This window comes from Nansenia antarctica (genome assembly GCF_963989245.1).
Source record: "Nansenia antarctica genome assembly, chromosome: 9".
NCBI classification, from domain to species: Eukaryota; Metazoa; Chordata; class Actinopteri; order Argentiniformes; family Microstomatidae; genus Nansenia; species Nansenia antarctica.
The window spans coordinates 4,190,941-4,214,133 of NC_137679.1; the positions used below are offsets into that span (position 1 = coordinate 4,190,941).

Below are 23,193 nucleotides of genomic sequence, written 5' to 3' on the forward strand. Positions count from 1 at the left end.
AGAGTTCAAGTTTAAACAACTCCTAAAGTTCTGAAATGTTCCTGAAATGTTCTGCTCCTTTGATACTGTATTTCCCCTGTGTGGTTGCTTATGCAGTAATATGGTTTGTGGGTGGTTAATATCAGAATAAAACATGCAGACTGCAGAATGAGTGTTTCTGGTTTATTTTATGAAGCTGTGTATTTTTACACTGTGTTGCCCAATCAATAAACATGTTTCCTTATGACTTCTAACTTCTCTGGGCGTGCATTTCAACCCGTTCACATGCCGCATGCTAGCGTTTACGTTAGCCGTTTACGTTAGCCCAAGCTATAGCTTATAGCAAGGAGTCTGGCTTTAGATGGTAGACTCGCCAGCCAATGAGGGGGCAATGAGGGAGTGCTTCGCCAACCAATCAGGTAGCGGTATTGCCAGCCAATGAGGGGGCAATGAGGGAGTGCTTCGCCAACCAATCAGGTAGCGGTATTGCCCTGCCACCCCCTGCCATCCTAGGTTTCGCAAATTCGCTTGCCGGTACCGGCAATAATCATATAAATACATCAATACAGCACAAACATCAAGAAAACACACACAGGCTATGAAAAAGTCTGTGATTTAAGTGGGACTTTCATGGAGGGACTTTCAATGTCTTGGTAGGATGTGGGAATGAAGACTGCGGTGTTAATTGAGGCACCACATAATTGTCCACATCGGGGCACTGTTGGCTTATCAATGGTGGTCAACTGTTACAGAACCTGTCGTACCAGCTACACAGGAGGATTAGTCAATTGTGCGTTAATAATCACTCACACTTGTTGAGTACGGAGAAATCACTAGCAGAGTTAAGCATAAATATAGTAAGTCTTATTAGACCATCATTGGACATTAAATCAATGCAGAAACAAGTCTTTTCATGTATTCATTTCTATACGATGTGGATACTTCAACACATATGGTTATGTGTATCTGTTTCTCTGTATATACCGTAGTCACCTTCTTAAAATAATGGCTTATGTTACTGTTGAGGAAAATTATGTTTTTGGCTAAATATAATATATTCTAGATTTTGTTCAGTTTATTGTTATTTCTTTTTCTATATTATAAAAAAATATGTTAATATAATGTTTATTTTATTTATTATATTTACATCCTTTTTTTTACAGTTGTAAATATGATTTACGCCATTATTTTAAGAAGGTGACGACATAGTGTTCTATTATGTATTAGGTGCATTTGCAATTCTTCTTAGTAGCTTGTATGTTGTACATTATTTAAGCGTTTTTAAGCGGTATTTAAGCCATAACACAAGAGAGGGTCAACTGGCAAGGGAACCGAAATGGAACAGTAGATATGTTGATTTTCACCCCTAATGTATTATTTATTGTTTACTACAATAAACGTCCTCAATGGTAGATGGTAGCCTATGCCTTGACCCCAGCTTGACTCTGGAACAGCTTGACACTTCACTCTACTGCATGCTCCTGGAACAAACTCCCTGAAGAAATCAAACAGTCCCAAACCCTAAAAATATGTAAAACTAAGCTAAAAACCTTCATGTTTCGCAGCAGTTATGATTAAACACTATCACTTCTCTATTTATTATCTTGTTAAATGTTTATCTATTTATTTTCTATATATATGTGTGTGTTATTGTCATTTATTTTAATTTTCTTACTATCCTCCTCTTACTGTATTTTTTTAATGCTGTATGTAAAGCACTTTGAATTGCCTCTATAAAGCACTATGAAATGTGCTATACAACTAAACTTACTTTGCCTTGCCTTGCTACTACACAGCATCAGCACTAGGGGGCGCAACATCCGGATGAATCGAACCTCTCGGTGAACACACGCGCTTGGCGTCTTGAGCGAGAGGAAGGCAGTCAGCCAGCTATTTACGAGACTAAAACGGATTTGAAGAACATTTCTGACTCACTGGTAACTACCGTCCTGTGTCGGGAAAGCAGGTTTGTTTGTCTTTCAAACACTCATGCCTCAATGTCTGCCTACAATACTTCCTTGGCATGATTTAGCTAGCGAGATAGCTAGCTTGCTACCTGAATGTTCTCTGCTGTTTTGAATGTGCTACAGACCGGCCCGAGCTAGAAACCTTTTAGTACTCGCTAGCTCACTAACTTCAGTCATTTGACTAATGTAAGGTAGGGCTGTAAAGAGAAGAGGATGGGTGGAGTTGGAGGAGGGTACAAACGGAGAGATAAAGAGACTGCTCTGGTGCTTCATGTTTGTCTACTGCACTTCAAACACTGGGCATGTTGCTTAGATCAAAGCCTTATTCATGCTGTTCAGAGTGATGGTACAAACACGTCAGGCTGTATACAGAACAATATGATGGTCGGTGTGACAAGGAATAGATCTGTTGTGTTACCAACCTAAACCATGAACGCTGATCGCCCAATGCATGGCCAACACATTGCTTCAGTCTATTTAGAACCGTGTTGTTGATGTTGGAATGCCGTCTTCTCTTCTCACCCCGTTTACCAATAACCCCGCCCTCTCACTTCCTGTCTGAGCATGGTGCTTGTAACAGGGGAGGCTGGTGGAGGTAGACATAGCAGGTAGGGATGCTCCGATCTGGATTTTTGGGGCCGATACCGATCACCGGTTTTTTTCCTCAAGATCAACCGATACCGATACCGATACCGATTTTTAAAAAAAATACATAACTGTAGGCCTACTGACTGGATAGCCTACATATTTTTTGCTTTTTAGACAAAAGTTTTGATCCATTAGGCACCAAGCAAACGCAGACCCATTTTTATGGCTTAGTAAAGGTCTGGCCTATCACCCAGTTAGGGCCTGAAGCCCAAGTCAGTCGATATGGCTGTATAAAAGACATCATAAACGTGGCCTTCATGGTTTACATACTGTTACGTCCTCCTACGTTTTCTGTTCAGTTATCTGTCTTCCCCAGGAAAAAATAAATAAATCGGTTTTTGCGATCGGCCATTTTTGATCACCGATCGAGTCATTTGGAGTGAAATCGGCCGATTTAAATCGGTGGCCGATAAATCGGAGCATCCCTAATAGCAGGATCATTGTAACGCATGGAATGAGGAATCGTATCAAACACTTGTGTATCCGCCACTAGCCTTCACTGGTGTCTCTGTTTCCTCTGTAAGGATGATGGAGGGGGGGAGAACAGAGATGGAGTCCGACACTGCCAGAACTGTGAAGAGGTTCTCCAAATCGGAGGTGAGAAGTAGTTAGTTCTGGTGTGGGTGTGGGCGTGGGCGTGTGCGTGTGCGCGCGTGTGTGCGCACTGACTGTCCTGTCTCCCCTTCAGATCCAGACTATGATCGACAAGGCGGTATATGACGCAGTCAAGCAGACAGAGGCCAAAATGGATTCTCTTCAAGAGAAGGTTCAGCAGCTGGAGTGTGAACCCAAATTCGACCTCACCCTCCGCCATCTGGAGGTGTGTGTGTGTGTGTGTGTGTGTGTGTGTGAGTGTGTGAGTGTGTGTGAGTGTGTGAGTGTGTGAGTGTGTGTGAGTGAGACCCCCCCCTCCTTCACTCTTTCCCAGTGTATCAACTCCAACTTTTTCCATGTATTTGTTTCTCTGAGAGAATGTTTTTTTATTTGAGTGACATGTCTCTCTCTCCCTCAGGCACATATTAGGAAGGTGAAGCGTAGAGGGGATGCAGCCATGAACTATGTGAGGAGTATGACAAAGGTAGGTCCCTGCTCAGACCACACAGAGTCCGGTATGACACACACACCACTCAGATCAAATACGACACACACACAGAGTTCCATTGTGGGGGTTCCGCTGAGCACCGATAAAGAGTGTGAAATCACTGACACGCTTTGACACTTAGTGTTACTTCTGACACCAGTGACTAGACGACAGCTGCACACACACACACACACACACACTCTCACACACACACATACACACACACACACACACACACACACACACACACACACACACACACAAACACAGTCAAACCCTGCTGCTCATTCCTGTTTTCCAGGGGAAGTCTGGTCCCAGCAACACAAAGAGAGGCAATGGCACTGCGGCCCTGTCCAGGTACACACACACACACACACACACACACACACACACACACACACACACACACACACACATACACACACACACACACACACACACACACACACACACACACACACACACACACACACACACACACACACACACACACACACACACACACACACACACACACACACACACACACACACACACACACACAGTTGGTATGTTTAAAGTGTTGTTTTGTAGCTTGTTCTCAGACTCTAAAGAGGACCTGATGAAGACCACCACCACCAACAAAGTCCCAACAGCACACGGTTAGCATCTGTCTGTCTGTCTATCTGTCTGTCTGTCTGTCTGTCTGTGTGAGACTTCACAGACTGCTCATGCATCTCTCTCTCTCACTCTCTCTCTCGCTCTCTCTCTCTCTCGCGTGTGTGTGTGTGTGTGTGTAGCGCGACTAGTCTGTCTGTCCTATAGATACATATACATTTGTCTAACTAAGTGAATCATCTCCACCAGTCATCATAAGAAAAACTAATCTATGCTACGACCAGGGGCCATTGGCAGTTACAATGCTAGAAGAAATGTATTTATTTTTCCTTTTTTTCTTTACAGTAGAGAAACTGTACAGGGGGGTGAGAAATATCACATCTTCATTTTCTCTCTCTCTCTAGGTGAGGGGAAAGAAGGAGAGACTGAAAACAACCCCTCAACATCATCATCCTCTCCTCAAGTATGTCTTCAGAACAGCTTTAGTAGTGCTAGAAAAAAAAATGGCAATGACAAAAGCATTATTGAGATAAAAGCTGTTATCGTGATAATTGTAGATATTCCTGATGAGAGAAGTTATTGTGATAGCTGGGAAACTGTGTTTGTGCGTGTGTGTGTGTGTGTGTGTGTGTGTGTGTCCGCCCGCGTGTGTGTCCTACAGAAGTCTGTTAGAGTGAAAGACCCAGAGTGGGCTGAGCAGGAGGAGCCTGACCCCCTAGCAGAAGATAGCAGGACAGACACACACACTGACCCCCTAGGTGAGATATCACACACACACACACACACACACACACACACACACACACTGACCCCCTAGGTGAGATATCACACACACACACACACTGACCCCCTAGGTGAGATATCACACACACACACACACTGACCCCCTAGGTGAGATATCACACACACACTGACCCCCTAGGTGAGATATCACACACACACACACACTGACCCCCTAGGTGAGATATCACACACACACACACACTGACCCCCTAGGTGAGATATCACACACACACACACACTGACCCCCTAGGTGAGATATCACACACACACACACACACTGACCCCCTAGGTGAGATATCACACACACACTGACCCCCTAGGTGAGATATCAGACACACACACACACACACACTGACCCCCTAGGTGAGATATCAGACACACACACACACACACTGACCCCCTAGGTGAGATATCAGACACACACACACACACACACACACACACACACACACACACACACACTGACCCTCAGTGACCAGTCACACTGAACCCCTCCACCAATCTTTCTCTTCTTTCATCCCCTTTTTGTGGCCTGAGTATATGTACAGATTCTACCAGGAGTGTTTGTGGTGTAAAAGTTATTGACCTTTAACCTTTGAACTGAAATGTGATTGACAGTGTGTCAGAGTCAAATACACAGAATACTAAACTTTGTAACCAGGAGACTGAGACTTATCAAATCATTAAGAGTATTTATTTAGTTCTTGCAAGAAGGAGCGATTGTCCGGCCAACAAAAATGTGGTTCTCAGTACAATGGCTCAACTGGGGCCGTCCCAGCTGACCACATTTATAGGTTTACAACATCAGTGGGCGGTTTGTCCTGGGGTTGGCCATAGTAGGTTCAACAGTTAGTCAAAGTAGACATAACTGTCCCAGAGTGAGAAGGAACAGTGCTTCTTCTCCTCCGAAGACTTCTGCTTATCAGTAGGTAGTCGTAAAACCTTTGTTTATCACATGAGAGTATCCTGCTCTGCATTCTTGTCATTCACACAGTTTTCAGTATTCACACAGTTTTCAGTAAACATTGTCACATTGTTATTGTATTAAAGACATTTTCTTCCCACACAGTGACCAGAGACCAAATGACATACCCACTCTCCAAACAGGACCAGGTAACACACACACACACACACAGTATATCTGCTGTCCTGTGTATTTGTCTCTCTCCCCTGTGCCTGAAGGAGTTCCAAGGTAAACTTATCATAACGTTTCCTTTTCTCTCCCACCCCTCCCTCCTTCTCTCTCCCACCCCTCCCTCCTCCTCTCTCCCACCCCTCCCTCCTCCTCTCTCCCACCCCTCCCTCCTCCTCCTCTCTCCCACCCCTCCCTCCTCCTCTCTCCCACCCCCCCCTCCTCCTCTCTCCCACCCCTCCCTCCTTCTCTCTCCTCCCTCCCCCAGGATGACTTGCTGTCCCGTCTCCCCCCTGTCCCCCTCAATCCCTTCCCCTCCACCCTCCCAGCCGCAGCGGCCTTGTACACACTCCCCCCGAAGCCCTGTGTCAGCTTCGCACGTATCCGCCACCCCCCCAGCCTGGGTGTGATGTGGGACATCAAGGACATCGACACAGCTGCGCCTCCTATTGACAGCTACAGGTACTGCAACGTCTTAGACTCCAGTGTATAGACACAGATCTGAGCCCTAAGCATGACATACACTCACCGGCCACCTCGTTAGGTACACTTTTGGCGCTTTTCCATTGACCGGTACGGCGCGGCACGGTTTTATAGTTCTTGTTCGGGATGGGTAGCGAAAGGTACCTTTTTGCCAGGCTGCGTGTGACGTGTGACGCTGCACACCGTTGATTGGTCAATGGAAATCGTCATCCCATGTTCATAGATTTCTTCGCTAACCGCCATCTTTAAATACCACAACAGATTTCGCTCTCGGAAAATGTCACTTGCTGTTTCTGTAATAACTTATTAATAAAGATTAGAAAAATTATGCTAACCATCGTATTATCTTACTTTAATGTAATTTCAATGCATCATAGAACTTTTATTTACAACAAGCATAACAAAAAAATCGCTATTATGGCGATGTCCTGTGCCTATGCTGTTCCTCAGTCCAGCGGCAGTCAAATGCCGGTAGATTTGCGTCTTGCTCCCTTTAACACATGTCGGCGTTTCCCTGGTTGCGAGATCTAAACTATTAGAACTGAAAGCGGCAGGTAACAGGCACGTAACGTCCATATGCTGTATATATAAATAAATATATTTGACTACCAGCAAGACACCGGAGCACTCGTATCTATAACAAACGCGGAGATTGTATGAGCCCGCGTCAGTCAGCCTTTCCGTAGAAATACATCGCTCCGTTATATATCTAACGTTACATGTTTTAAGGCTGATCTGTGCATGATAGTGCTGCATTATGTTGATCTATTTATACCGGTCTATTCTTGCCAATTCCTTATTACCAGTGGAAAGGGGGAAGGCTAAAACACTTTGAATGGAATAGATAGGACTTTCCGTTCAATGGAGGAAGCATGATACTCGCGAGTTCATCTCGCTTTTCCCCCCGTTGATGTATTAAGCAATCTAAGCAATCTAATCAGAGCAGTTGTTATTATGTAATATTATTGATGGATGTGCCATTTTTGATGGAGAGCAGTGAGCGGATGACTGGATGTGAGCATGTATTTGACTAATGCCGATAGATTCGCGTCTTGCTCCGAAACCGGAGCTGTCGGCGCAGACAGGATTTTACAGCGTTCCTTCAAACTATCGTAATTCATGAACTATATGCCCAATCTAAATTCAAACAGTTTCTGAAAGCAGAGAAGTTGCACTTTTTGAACAGTTGAACTTTTTTAGGCTTATTACGGTAGTTCACCAACAAAAAAAAGCACAGTGCTCAACGTGTCAGGAGAAATAAAAATAGAATCGTGTCGGCATTTCATGTCGGCATTTCCCTGGTTGCGAGATCTAAACTAGTCTACTAGAACTGAAAGCGGCAAGTAACAGGCACTTAACGTTACATGTTGTAAGGCTGATCTAACGTTACATGTTGTAAGGCTGCGATAAGAATTATTTTGACATAATTCTTATCGCATTTCCCCCCGCTGATCTGTATAGCGGGGGGAATCTTATGACACGTAACTCCTCCTACAGTCCCGGGTCGATCCTGTATAGTGGAAAACGTCTCGTACCCGGAACTGTTCAAAAGCGTGCTGAGGCGAGCCGTGCCGAGCCGGTCAATGGAAAAGCGCCATTTGCTAGTATCGTGTTGGACCCCCTTTTGCCTTCAGAACTACCTTACTTCTTCGTGGCGTAGATTCAACAAGGTGCTAGAAACATTCCTCTGAGATTTTGGTCCATATTGACATTATCGCATTGACATTGCCGATTTGTCGGCTGCACATCCATGACGCGAATCTCCCGTTCCACCACATCCCAAAGGTGCTCGATTGGATTGAGATCTGGTGACTGTGGAGGCCATTGGAGTACAGTGAACTCATCGTTATGTTCAAGAAACCAGTTTGAGATGATGTGAGCTTTGTGACATGGTGTGTTGTCCTGCTGGAAGTAGCCATTAGAAGTATAGAGTATAAAGGGTCATAAAGGGATGGACATGGTCATAAAGGGGTGGACATGGTCAGCTACAGTACTCAGGTGGGCTGTGGCGTTTAAACGATGCACAATAGGTACTAAGGGGCCTAAAGTGTGCCAAGAAAAGCGCTTTCAGAGATGCTCCTCTGCATACCTTTGTTGTAACAAGTGGCTATTTGAGATACTGCTGCCATTCTATCAGCTCCAACCAGTCTGGCCATTCTCCTCTGACCACCCCCTTTTTTTTGCTGCTTACTGGATATTTTTTGGCTGTACGGGACAATCCCAGTAGATCAGCACTTTCTGAAATACTCAAAACGGGACGGCTGTGGCGCAGGAGGTAGAGCCGGCGTCTAATGATCGCAAGGTCAGCAGATCACCGGTTCGATCCCCGGCTGACCTCATGTCGAGGTGTCCTTGGGCAAGACCAGGTCATTGTAAGGCACTTTGGAGTAAGGTGAACCAAAGTAGAGTAACTCAAAGTAGAGTAACTCAAAGTAGAGTAACTCAAAGTAGAGTACCGTATTTTCCGCACTATAAGGCGCACCGGATTATAAGGCGCACCTTCAATGAATGGCCTATTTTAGAAATGTTTTCATATATAGGGCGCACCGGATTATAAGGCGCACTGTCGTTTTTTTTTTTTTTTGACTGGGGTTGCGTTATGCATCCACTAGATGGAGCTGTGCTAAAGGGAATGTCAACAAAACAGTCCGATAAAGTCAAACTTTATTAAGCGTTCTGACAACTCCGTTCACTCCCATGGTAACGTTGTTCAAACGTTAATGTGCATATTAACAATATTAACAATATCTCCCAGCCTTGTTCACTCTTCTCCCAAACGTGGAGGGGAACTTTTCCCTGATTCAGTAAACACGTAGTAAAAGAAACAGTCTGATAGTATTGTCGTTAGGTATACTGTGTCGTCGGAAACGTATCTACTGCCATCGATAATGTTCTCTCTTCTCTTGGGGTTCATAACAACGTAATGATCAGAGTGATCTTAAGTTCAAAATCTAAAGCCTATGATACACGGGCAACTGTGAAGAAAAGGACAGGATGTTATCCTCCTTCTCGTCAGGTTCTCCTCCTTCATTTAAGATGTCTTTGTCTTTGTAGACCTCAAGCTTCACATTCCAAAGGCATGGGTGTTCTACAATGACATGGAGACAGAGGGATGAGATGTTCATTAATTCAATTCAGTCAAACATTCAAACTTTATTTCAGTAAACACGTAGTAAAAGAAACAGTCTGATACCACTAAATCAAACGTTAGTGCATAACTCAACATTGTTCAGTTATGTATAACACGTAAAGCTCACTTTTTCAGTTCATTCCTCGTCCACGAATCCCTTGAATTCTTCTTCTTCAGTGTCCGAATTGAACAGTTGGGCGAGTACGGCATCCATTCAGAGCACATGATAGCATAACAATAGCATAGCATTCGCGGAGATTCCAAGATGGCGGCCGTCGTTTACTGATTACCGTAATGCTGCAAGCGGTGCGGCTTTGTAGTTTACCAGTCGTACTGAAACATTTTATTATTAATAAAAAAAAAATATTGGTCATGTAATTTTTACATTTTGATCCATATATAAGGCGCACCGGATTATAAGGCGCACTGTCGTTTTTTTTCTTTTTTTTTGGACTTTTAAGTGCGCGGAAAATACGGTACTCAAAGTTGAGTAAACCAAAACAGCCCGTCTGGCACCAACAACCATGCCACGCTCAAAGTCAATTAAATCGTATATCAGGGCTTGACATTAAGCTTTTTCAGGTACTTGTCCTTCGGACAAGTGAACTTATCTTTTACTTGTCCAAATCCAAAGATTTTGAAAAAGCAATAATATTAATAATAATATATTATACTCTCACCGGCCACTTCATTAGGTACACCTTTTCAACTGCTTGTTAACGCAAATATCTAATCAGCCAATCATGTGGCAGCAATTCAACGCATTTAGGCATGTAGACATGGTCAAGACGATCTGCTGAAGTTCAAACCAAGCATCAGAATGGGAAATAAAGGTGATTTAAGTGACTTTGAACCTGGCATGGTTGTTGGTGCCAGACGGGCTGTTGCGTGATATTATAGTGTCAATATGGACCAAAATCTCTGAGGAATGTTTCCAGCACCTTGTTGAATCTATGCCGCGAAGAATTATGGCAGTTCTGAAGGAAAAAGAGTGGGTCCAACCCCAAGGTGTGCCTAATGAAGTGGCCAGTGAGTGTATGTGTATGCAAATAACACATTTGACTACTATTGATTTGATAATGATGTATCCTTAATTTTCAAATGTATTCATTAAACAATATTTTGTAATTATTTAAAATTATTATGATGGGGTAATCAGTGATTACCCTAACCCTTTTAGATTAAGATTGGCTACAAAAGGGATGAATATCTAGGAATATTTACCAAAAAAATGTGTAACTATAGTCCCTCCCAGCTTCCATTGGGGAATCATTTTTTGCTAGCATATTATTATTTGCTAGCTTTTGGATAGTATCCTATATTCAAATTGAGAAATCTATCATTAGTGTCATTCTGAAGTTCGCATTGCGATGTGCTGGTCTTAAAACTTCAAACCTAAAATATAGAACTACATGAAAATAAGCGGCATTGAGAAGAAGCAAATATGCGTTCACGCGAATGGCACTAGTGACAGGAACCCACAACGTAGGCTACACTATGGCTGCGTTCGTAAACTCGCTCTGGAATATGATCAGCACTCATGGAATGCCTTTTGTCCAATCAAATTACTTGGTCTCTTTATGACGTTGAACACAGTGTGCGCTCTGGCGCTCTGAGCGAATTTACGAACTATGACAATAACGAACTACGAGAGACTGAAATAGCCTCAGCGAGAATGAGGCGCAGCATCGCTTTGCTTGTAATATTTTTTTTTACTATTCAGATCGGAAGGAGGAATTAATGTTTTGCAGATATTAATACATAATGATTTCTTTTTTTGTTTTAACTTGTCCATCGGACAACTGCAGGAGGAAGTCCACTTGTCCGAACATAAAATGTACTTAAAATGTACAGTGTTTCCTCCAGGAATATTTCCATTGGTGGCGGATAGCCCTGACCCCGCACGCGCGCTCAAAACAACGTTTTTTATTTTATTTTATTTTTTCAAAGAATAAAACTGGAACATTGTTTGTCGTGTGTGAAAATAACAATGATACAGTCTGAATCTGCCGCGCAATGAGTGAGAGGTTTGGTCAATTGTGAAGAATAACTGAGGATTAATATCTAATTGGGATTATATTTAAGGGTAACGAATCACTCTATGGGAAAGATAGTTGCCTTCAGTTATTGGTAGATAGGAAAGGTTTTTTACAATTACTCGCTTACATTTAATAAGATCATTTTCGCTGCTCTCTGTAAAGCGCATTGGGTCACTTTTGTGAGAAATGCGCTATAGAAATAAAATGTGATTTGATTTGATATCAATCAATCAATCAAACTTTATTTATGTTCTATAGCACAAATCATGCATTGAATGTAACTCCAAGTGCAGTATTTACTAAACCACAATATAATAAAACAAGAGCTATACGGATCAAGAGTGTTTGTGCACAGCGCCACTGTGTGTGAAGGCGCTACTGAAAGTGATGACAGAACGCATGTCTCAGAAGATACGCGGTCACTTAGTGACGCAAAGGTAGTTCTGTATTTATCTCTATCTGTATTAGTACATTTATTTTGAAAGCTCTATTTTGACAGCTCTACCATGGGCACTTTTATTTTGATGGGGCATTCTTTGTTGATTGACTTACGACAGTTCAGGACAAGTCAGTCTCGCGGCATGTGGTTTTTATGAAAAGCTTTAAGTATGTTCACTGCATAATTCTAAGTCTAATATTTCAGTGATTATTGAGCAGTATTCAACTATTTAAATACATTGAGCAGCAGCTGAAACTTTGTCTAAGAACCAAGATATTGAGAAAGCAGTTCATTCAATGAAGACGCTGTTCCAAGAGATGATCTTCCGTGCAGGGACTTCTGCCACCATGTCGTGTTATTCTATTAAACATACACGTGAGTCCTTCTGTATTTCAATGTAAGTGTCTTTATTTTAACTCGCTCTGTAAGCTCTACAATACCGGTCTCTTGTTGTCTCGTCGTAACCTGCCCACCTGACCTGGGGGGTATTCCATCAACGTCGCTAAAGGAAAAAAACCTGGCTTATTTTTGATAACTCTCGCGAGACCTATCAGAATATGCCTGGATATTTTTAAGAACTCTCGCGAGATTTATCAGACTAAACCTGGATTTTCCCTTTAGCGATGTTGATGGAATACCCCCCTGATGTCACTATGGTGGCCTGTACACAATAATACCACAGTTCACATTTAGACCAATCAGGAGCCCTTGTGTCACGTCGTCAACTGAATGTCATTAATCTGATTTTGGATCAGCGGTTAGAGAGAGATGGGCGTGGATTTAGGTGCACTTTTAGTCAACATCCATTATAGCGCTGATCTAAGATCAGATATATTTTAATCAGCTAAAATGTTCAGATTATTATTTTATTTTTTTTGAGATTTTTTTTTTTTTTTTGTGGACTGAATCAATTCGTGGCGGAGGAAATTCATTCGTGGCGGCCCGCCACCAATAAATACATGTAGAGGAAACACTGGTACTTGTCGTGGACAAGCGGACAAGCCTTAATGTCGAGCCCTGGTATATGATTATGTATATGCATGCCTAACTGAAATGCTTTTGTCTTTCTTTCTCTTCCTCTCTCCCCCTCTCATCCCTCCCTCCTCTTTCTCCCCCCCCCCCCACCCCAGTATATTCATGGCCCAGGAGAGCAGCAACGGCAGTGGGGTGTACGCAGGGTGGCAGAGGCTGGCCGTGATCAAGGCCATCCCTATGCCCATGGCCATCTCTCTCTTACAGTACAGCCCCGGGCGCAGGATGTGCTTCATAGTGGGGGGCAAAGACCAGTTCGGACGCTATGGACCCTACAGTGACGTAGAGAGCGTGGTCCTCTAACCTGTGGACCTCTCTGGGTGCTTGTGTATGACCTTAAAGCAGACCTGGGCATTGTACGGCCCAGAAATACGGCCCGCGGGGTGATTCTGACCGGTCCGCAAAAGATCGCATGATGATGAAAAAAAAAAAAAAAAAAAAAACGATATTCTCACAAATATTTTCAGTTGCTAATTTGGCCCCCTGGGAAAAATAATTACTCACCCCTGCCTTAAAGTGTGTGTGTGTGTGTGTGTGTGTGTGTGTGTGTGTGTGTATAAAATCATCAAATCAAAATAAAAAAAAATCCGATTTAGATTTAGATTTGATGATTTTACACACAGTGTAAAGTGCGTGTGTGTGCGTGCGTGCGTGCGTGCGTGCTACAAAAGCTGTCTTCCGATTCCTCCGATCTTGATTGTGATTCAATGATTTTAGATTTGAAATCTCTGCCTGTGATATACCATTATAATTTGTAGTCATAGGAGGTCCTCCTCTATTTGGCCATGCCGGAAAGGACAAAAGTCAAATGTATGTCCATTATAACCACTAACTCTCTACCTCTAAATGATGTTTAAATAGCTGTAGAACAGCACCTGCCCACGGTGGCTGTAAGGGAATTACCCTAGGCTGCATCATCTCATGTTCACCAGTAGGGGACAGCAGAGCATCAGGAACGATAGACACACTATGTTTATTTAACCCTGCACCCGAAGGCTTCTGAAAGAATACGTTTAGCACACCATTCCCTAAAGTCTACTGTCATTAAATGAACTAGGAATAGTCATTCCAGCTAGGAGTTGTCATTTAGGAATTCTGTTCTGGAGGATCGTTTTTGAGGGTCGTATTGTCTAGCTATACTGGCTAAATAAGTAAGCTAGAACGTTGCAAAAGGAGGTAGCGGAGGCAGAAACTCCATGTGAAAAAACAACACTAAAGCATAATGAAAATACATGCAGTGTTTCTATATGTTTTTGGGGGTTGTTTATGGTCATTCTAAAGATGTATTTAGCTTTTGGCCTGTAATGGTTAGGATTGGGACAGATAAATTGATTTGGGATAAGTGGTTGGGGGCAACTTTCTACCAGGAGTGCCTTGACATGGCAGCTGTAAAGATGTCCAGAGTCAGAGTGGTTGTAGGGGAGGAAGTGGGAGCCCAACAAATCTCGCACTTATGTCAATAAGAAAAAAAAAACTTTTGGAAATGGATTTATGTATTGTAATGTGAATACTGCTGATATTGTGGAAAAACACCAATAAAAAGAGTCTAAAAAAACTAAATAGAAGAGTGAATTGTTTAGATGTATCAATGTGTATCACACAGACCTATGTAGCAGAGGATAGAAGAACAGAGAAGAGGGATATCCTTATACCAGCATGTTTTTTAAAAATAAACATACAGAGAATACAGTTTTAAAGCTAATGTGTCGATAACAAAAAGGTTGCAAACAGAGACCGATTTATACTTAAAAAAATAAATTAAAAAAAAGTATATGTAGCCTAACCTCTCCCCCACTCACAAAAACTTCACAAACAAGAAAGACAGTGGAAAAAAAACATCTTCATGGTGCATATCAAAATGTTTACAGTTAGTGCTACAGATAAATATTAGGTAGTCAAAGGAGCAGAAACAAAATAGAAGAGAAAAAAAACAACCATAACCAACAGCCAGCTTCACAGAGGTATACCCTGGAACTGCAATTTTTCTATGGTCATATTTTGAAAACATTTGCTGTAGACCCATGCAGTGTGTATTTAATTATCTTCCAGCTTGCTAAAATGAGGACATTTCTGATCCAAGCCTCGTGGGATGGAGGAGAGAATGACTTCCAACAAAGTAATATCAGTCGTCTACTCTAGCTAACAGGGTTAGGAAGGCCACAAGGTCCACTTTCATTCTTGGCAGGACCACTGTATTAGGTACAGTGGTCCTGCCAATAGAGCTGTAGATGGAACTGGGTCAAAGGGCACCCTGGGTCAAAGGGCACCCGAAGTACCTCCGTTAATGTGTCAAACATACTGGACCAGTAGTTCTGAAGAGATGGGCAAGACCAACACATGTTAATCAACGAGGCAGGACTTTGTCGACACCTATCACATTTGACATTGAATGAAACCATGTTTGGCACATACAGATGAAGAGTGGACCCAGAGAAGTATATCATCCCATAAGTCGTCTGTAATGTCTTCACCTATATCCTGTTCCCAGGATGTTTTAATAGCTAACAATGAGGAACTCTGAAGGGAGAACATTCTCATATCCAGGCCCGGGGTGGCTAATCGGGAGGATCTGGAGTTTTCCCGGTGGGCCTGTCTGGTTTTGGGCCGGTCTGGGCCAGTGTTCAGACGTGGTAGTACTTGCAAGCCGATACCGTTCTGGGCGGCTGGGCCGGTACCATTCTGGGCCGATACCATATAAATAGGGTGACCAGATGTCCCGCTTTGCGCGGCCACGGGGCCAGTGTCCATCTAAAAAAAGCGCTGCAAACAAGCGCCTACATGTTCAGTTGCAGCAGAACGGCCAGATTCTATGGAACGTCTTCAGCCTATCAGGAAACAGCATTCATGTTTCCATGGCAACGGCCCCACGTGGATATCCGCTTGTTAAGTCGTGACGTGTTTCCGGGTCCCAACGTTGGCTGAGGCGCTGTCTTCGAAATGGAGAAATAATAATAATAATTTATTATATTTATATAGCGCTTTTCCGAGGCTCAAATACACTGACAATATGGAGAAAACGGGAAAGTGCTGTGTCCCTTGTTGAATGAATAGATCCGAGTCTAAAAAACGATTAAACTGTCATTCTACCGCTGTAGTTCAGAGGTACTCTGGTGCGGAGAATTTCTGGTTTGAACCCGGAAATGGCTAAACGTCACTTTTGACGTCAGACTTAACAAGCGGATAGGGAGCTGGCTGAATGTGCGAACCACCCGCTGACTCAAAGGGCTCGTAAAGTGAAACTGTCAACAATATCTAGTTTTCGTATTTTTTCATTCACCAACTTGAAGTTTTAAAGTACCCACTCGATATAATAAACAACAGTTTAACGATCACTAAATACTTATAATTTCTGGATTGGATTCACTGTTTCGTTTGCCGTAGGCTACTGAACATACTGGTAAGGGACCACTTTACTTGTAAACATACTTTTGTTTTAGGACGTGTTCAAAATCAAGGACTGTGTGTTCATCTATTTATGTGTTTTTAGCATGTGCATGTTGTGTGATGTTCTAAAAACGTAGTTAGACGTTTGTAGCGATGTACCACTGTTAGCCGCTAGCTGTTAACAGCATTTGTTGCTGCACCAGAGTGATTTTTCTCCCAGTCTCTGTCTGAGGTGCACCAACATTCAAATACTCGTGTCGTCTTCAATTCGAATTTTCCAATTTCAATGTATGACACATCATTTGAAAGCTTACAATCTGTAGTTTCAGGCTATGTAGAACACTGAAAAATGACTTGGGCAATTGGTTTATCCTTTGACCAGCTGGTATCACTGTCATTGTCTGAATGAGTGCAGAGTTAGACAGCTATGTCAATGCATTTGTGTTGCAAATGGGAGGCAAGTTAGCTAGCTAGATAGCCTACATACTCATTCATCTACAGGCCTAACACTGTCAGGCTACTTTTCTTTATTAATATACTAAATTGATACTGCACTTTGACTTCACTTTCTGCCCCTACAGATACTTTATTGTGAGGTTCACATTCAAATAAAAATATATTTGTTATAGAATTGTTAAGTTTTTATCTGCATAGTCTATTATTGGATGCTACTGAATAAACCAAACAGAATAGGAAACAGAATGGAAATGCATAGCCTATATATTTTTAAAATTGGAGAGACATAGCTCTCAACTCGGCCATGGGGGGCGGGTCCGGGCCCACATTGTCCCACACAAACATACAGTGGAGCCCCTAGACTTTTGGGGGCCCTAAGCAAACAACATTATGGAGGCCCCTGGTAAGGGTCTTAGGCGGGTGACGATGTGGACATTTAAAAATGTATTTATTTCCCTGACACTAAAATATAATACGGTTTTACGAAGCCTTTTAGAATCGCTGCTTTCGTGCCTTGGCTGCAAATGCTGCCACCAGATCTTCCAGGTCCAAAGATCTTCTAACCTCCTGTTCTATTGAGATTTGTGCCAGCCCTGAAAGCCTTTCCTGGCTCATGGTGGACCTCAGGTAAGTCTTTATAAGCTTCAGGCTCGAGAAGCTTCTCTCGCCAGATGCGACAGTGACCGGAAGTGTTAACAGGAGCCGCAGGGCAATACTGAGATTCCCATAGAGATCTAGAAGTTCCTCCTTGTATATGTAGTCCAACATCTGTCTTGGAGAGACACACACATCATCAGGGAATGTGTGGATAGCAGCCCTGACCTGCATCACCATCTCCTCTCCATCGATGTCATCCATAGTTTTTTCAAGATTTAGGCACTGCTTCTGAAGCCTTCCAGACGTATTTGCCTTTGTCATTTACTCTTTGGAGAACATAAAACCATACAGGCTGTAAATATCCTCCATCTTTGAGAACCTGCTAGTGATACTGGTGAGGGCGGCGTCCACCATTGGAAGAAAAAACTCCCGATTGAAGAGGTCATCTGGTGTAGACAATGTTTGTTCTTGATGTTGTTTTATCATAATTATATCCACTTACCACTATCCTGGTGTCGTTTTTCATTGTCTTCTCGTTTCTTTTTTCTTTTTTGGTGACCAGAAATGTGCGATCGCTTCATGATTGCTGCTGACAGTTGAGAGGCAGCTAGAAGCTTCATGATTGCTGCTGACAGTTGAGAGGCAGCTAGACAGTTGAGAGGCAGCTAGACAGTTGAGAGGCAGCTAGAAGTCAATTTCAAGCTAGAAGGGGGCGGGGCCCCACTAGGGGGGTTTTGGGGCAGCGGCGTGGATACTGCCAATAGCGGTTACGGATATGGATGTCCGTGGTGTTATAGATCATATAATAATGCCGTAATTGCAGGGAATACTTTACCAAACTAGCTATTTCACAATGAAAAGTAGTTAAACTCTTAACTACCCTAACCCTCATATTGTTTAGCTTGTCAAACTAAAACTGTCCTTGGATGAATGTATGCGCTGCGCAGCGCGAGCAGACTCAGAGCGACTGAACGCTGAATGCCATGATTTCCATTGAAAATACATTCATCCAAGGACAGTTTTAGTTTGACAAAAAGGCCCTTTTTGTTTGGTGGCCCCAAGTAATTGCCTTGGTTGCCTCTATGGACGGGGCGCCTCTGCAAACATACTCCTTTTCCCACATTTGGTTTGTTGGGACCTGGTCACCCTAGTGGTGGCCCATTGCTGCTATCACAGTAGAAGGCACAGGTCAGCTGTTGTACCAGTGTGGGAACAATGAAGCAAACCCATGACATAGCATCCTGTAAATGTAGAGAAGACTGTAGAGAACAGTGAGTCTGCTATTACAGACTAAAATACCAAGGTTGTAATTACATGATTGTAATATACTGTAATCGGTTGTGAACTAAAGTGGGCCGGTCTGAGGCATGAAACTCCAGAGTTGAAAATGAGTCCCACTCCGGCCCTGCACACACTCATAAACTGTATATACTGTATAGGCCTGTAGAATTTGTCTTATTGCACACACATTCATGCAGGCACGCGGGAAGGTATTTTGACTGGGGGTGCTGAGGTGCTGTCTATATATGCTACAGGGAAAAAAATTGCCAGGGAAAAAATTATAACGATTTCTCTCCCTCCCTCCCTCCCTCCCTCTCGCTGATTGCTCGTTCGCTCACACGCACACAGTGGCATAACGACGGGCCCCAATGCACGGGCAATAATAGTTAAGCACGCACGCACCCACACACTACAACGACGTAACGTTAAATATTTTACCAACAATGTGTTGGAATTTACAGTAATTCCCACTCAGCTCACAGTGTCCCACAATGTCCACAAACATGATGTTGACCATTATTACAGACAGCACTCCATGTCGATTGTTATTGCCTCTTAACGGAAGCCCTTCGCTGCCGAAGAATCGGATGGATCTGAATATCAGTTCTAATACGTTTCTGGCCGTCTGTTGCTCTTTCTCAACAACGTCCGACAGTAGAGCATTAATGGGAGTGTTGTTAAGCGAAGCAAGCAACTGCATCAGCATCTTCTTCCAACTCCACTTCAATTGTTCTGGCTGATTTAGCATTTTTGCTAAAGAACTCAGAGATTCCCTAGCAAGATATGACCATGTGATCACTAACATTAAAACTAACAAACACATTTTTACATTTATTACAAAAAACACATTTATTTTTATTCCCAAAAGCAACAATAGTTATTATATTGTTTTAACTTATTGTTTGAATAATATTTTTATTTTTTAAATTCAGGCAGGAGGAGCTCCTTCTGCCTGCCGCTAGGGGGTGCTGCAGCACCCTCAGCACCCCCCTTCCCGCGTCCCTGCATTCATGCCTGTGGGGGTTACACCTTTTTTAGGCCATTGTTGCATTCCTAAAGGGGGGTTTCATGATGGTCATCCTTTTGTCCTAAACCACATTGTCCCCACATGCTCATTTCAAAATGGCCACCTATCTTCCTGTGACTTTTAACCTGAGTGACACTGTGTGTAGCCTGACCCCTTTCCACACCTTGGTCATTGGGGGTATAAAGGTGAGGACAAAACACCAAGGGACCATCAGAGAGAAGTGCTGTCATCTGTAATTTGGATTAATAAATAGTCTCAAAACTCTGAAGTTTTACTCGTGATCTATTTCAACCAAACTCTTTAAAGTCAAGATACTGCATACTCTTCTCCCCTATAAGAGGGGAACTCTGAAGCTGCGTCATCAGACATGTGCTCAACCGACTCTTGAACTCTGTCTGACCTCGGTTTTGTGTCTGTCTCTTGCTTTGCAAGCAATAAAATAATCACGTAACTCATATCGTGGTGTACTCATATCTTTATTTCTTGAACTACATCTCTAAAGAGGCAGTATTGCAGAGTGGTTTACCCAAGAATATTTACCATAGGATTCATCAGCTTTAACTCTATCAGTGCTGCTTGCATCATAACTTATCCTTTATAGGACGAGATTCCTGGAATTCCAGGAGCAGCATTCTGATTCCAAGCTACTGCATACATCATTTGTTTACAAAATCTCTGGTTAACACAAACATGAACCACACAGTAAAAAGTCCTTGTTGCTTTGGTTATGAAGCGGTGCAACACTTGTTCTGCTCTCATAAAGGTCTTTAGGAGTCATAATAATCATAGTCAAGGAGAACATTACATTACATTACATTACATTACAGTGATGTTAAATGTTCCTGTATGTTTCTGGCCATAAAACTCAAACCCAAATCTCATGTAGAAGAGCACATTTATTTAATTTCTCATCTTCACAACAACTTAAAGAGACACTACAGTACTTGATAATGTTGCAATAATAAATATGTTCATGGTAACAGATAAATCGATTTCAGTTTAATAAATAAATAAATAACATGAAATCATTTTACATTGTAAAGCTTTTAACACTGAAAGGATGACATTATTGGCAATAAAATAGGCCTAATGTTGACCAAAAATACTGGAGGCATCAATAAATAGATAGATTAATGAATAAATAGTCCTGAGTTAGTACAACAATAAATATAATAAAACATGTTTCAATAAATAGTTATTATTAAATAGTCCTCCACACGCACGCACGCACGCACGCACGCACGCACGCACGCACGCACGCACGCACGCACGCACGCACGCACGCACGCACGCACGCACGCACGCACGCACGCACGCACGCACGCACGCACGCACGCACGCACGCACGCACGCACACACACACACACACACACACACACACACACACACACACACACACACACACACACACACACACACACACACACGACCCTCTCTGATAACGTTGATCTGCACCTGTCTCATGTTGTGTCTATGAGGCATTGGTGAGTTTTGTGAAGATAAAATATATTCAGATTAACTGCCTGTTAAAGATTTGAGAGGTCTTTATTCCAGGAAGACAAAGTCATCAAGATCAACAGTAAGTTTGGAAAAATACATTCAGAATGTGTCAACCAAACGCAGATAAACGTTCAACACCCAGTTCACATGTATTATTTTTTATACAATCAGTCGGTGTTATAGATCAAAATTGATTCCTCAAGTTTCTAACACTCTCACCATCAAGGCATACATACTGAAAAATGTATTGTACTTTGCTGATGGGACAGTTCAACTCACTGTGGACAGTCCGGTTAGAACTATGATGTTCTTAGGAGATGGGTTCCCATAACCAGGCCTTGTTACCATTTAGGGTTCTTTAATGAGCTTGTGAATTTGTGGTTTCTGTAAACATATCAAATGTACAGATCTCTATAATAAACCTAAAATAATACTCTACCTAGGTGCATACTGTCCACGAGGCTAAAGGCCGATTTAAACTTCTGCGTAAAATCGATGGCGTAGGCTACGGCGTAGCTTGCGTTGGCCCGCGTGGCCTTGCGTTGCCTACGGAGAGGGTTGACGCGCACATCTCCAAAAATGTAAGTACGTGTCAGTTTCTACGCAACCGTAAGCTCTGTGATTGGTCCGCTTGGTAGCTAATGATTCCGACAAGATTCCGACTCTCTCGTCGGCCAAAATGCGGAAGCCATGACAGAAATGTCATTTACTTTTTCTGTAATTACTTACTAATAAAGATTAGAAAAATTATGATAACCATTGTATTATCTTAGTTTAATGTCATTTCAATGCATCATAGAACTTTTATTTACAACAAGCATAAAAAAAAAAATAACGCTATTATGCCGCTTTGAGTAGAGCGCCCTATGGAAGCGTCAGGCACAACCCGGAGGCACCCTTTGCGGGTTAATAACTGTGGTTTACCGTGGGTTAGGATAACAATTCAAACGTGTCCGGATAGGGGAAAGGACAGGGAATCTGAAACCATTTGAATGGTGTCGATTAGACACTCCTATCACGATCGACACAGCTAGGAGCTAATTCCCGGGAAGAACTTGTCTCTCCCCCCGCTGTCAACGGGAGTTTCATCCACCAGGAAGCGGTGGTGCGCGCAGCAGCGCGGGGGGGGGGGGGGACCCGTCACTTACGGCCGAATATCCCCACGTCACAATGGGTTAGAATTCCAAACAAAAATTCTCCATGACCAGAATAGCATGCTGAACACACTGAACTTCGAATGGGGTCTTAAGGCCGATTTAGAGTTCTGCGTCGAATTTACGTGCGTAGCTTACTTAGCCTCTTACGTAGGTCTCGCAATTTACACTTCTGCGTAGGCCGCGCTGCAATTACACCGTCACATCGCTAGGTGGCAGTGTGTTTTCAGCCCCTGTGCTGTGCCTCTTCCGGTTAGGAACTCAACGGAGCTCAAAGCTCAAAGCTGCATAATAGCGATCTTTTTGTTGTTATGTTTGTTGTATATAAAAGTTCTATGATGCATTGAAATGACATTAAACTAAGATAATACGATGGTTATCATAATTTTTCAAATCTTTATTAATAAGTAATTACAGAAAAGGTGAATGACATTTCTGTCATGACTCCCTCATTTTGGGCGACGAGAGAGTCGGAATCTTGTCG

The 23,193-nt window shown here is 42.8% G+C and overlaps 2 protein-coding genes and 1 long non-coding RNA gene across 6 annotated transcripts in view; 2 read left to right on the forward strand and 1 right to left on the reverse strand.

Moving 5' to 3' along the window:
* Window positions 1-23,193, reverse strand: part of LOC308165162 (NLR family CARD domain-containing protein 3-like) — a 469,264-nt gene that overhangs the window by 418,312 nt on the left and 27,759 nt on the right. The gene's annotated exons all lie outside the window — the stretch shown is intronic.
* LOC308164821 lies at window positions 3,975-5,011 on the forward strand. Its single transcript, XR_013937658.1, has 4 exons — window positions 3,975-4,032; window positions 4,249-4,316; window positions 4,677-4,735; window positions 4,934-5,011. It is a non-coding gene; the product is annotated as an uncharacterized lncRNA (long non-coding RNA).
* Window positions 6,139-13,753, forward strand: LOC308165014 (activating transcription factor 7-interacting protein 2-like; the record flags this gene model as incomplete). Its single annotated transcript, XM_080539115.1, has 3 exons — window positions 6,139-6,168; window positions 6,456-6,649; window positions 13,409-13,753. 3 exons carry the CDS (start codon window positions 6,139-6,141, stop codon window positions 13,611-13,613), a joined length of 429 nt encoding a protein of 142 aa, XP_080395241.1. The 3' UTR covers window positions 13,614-13,753.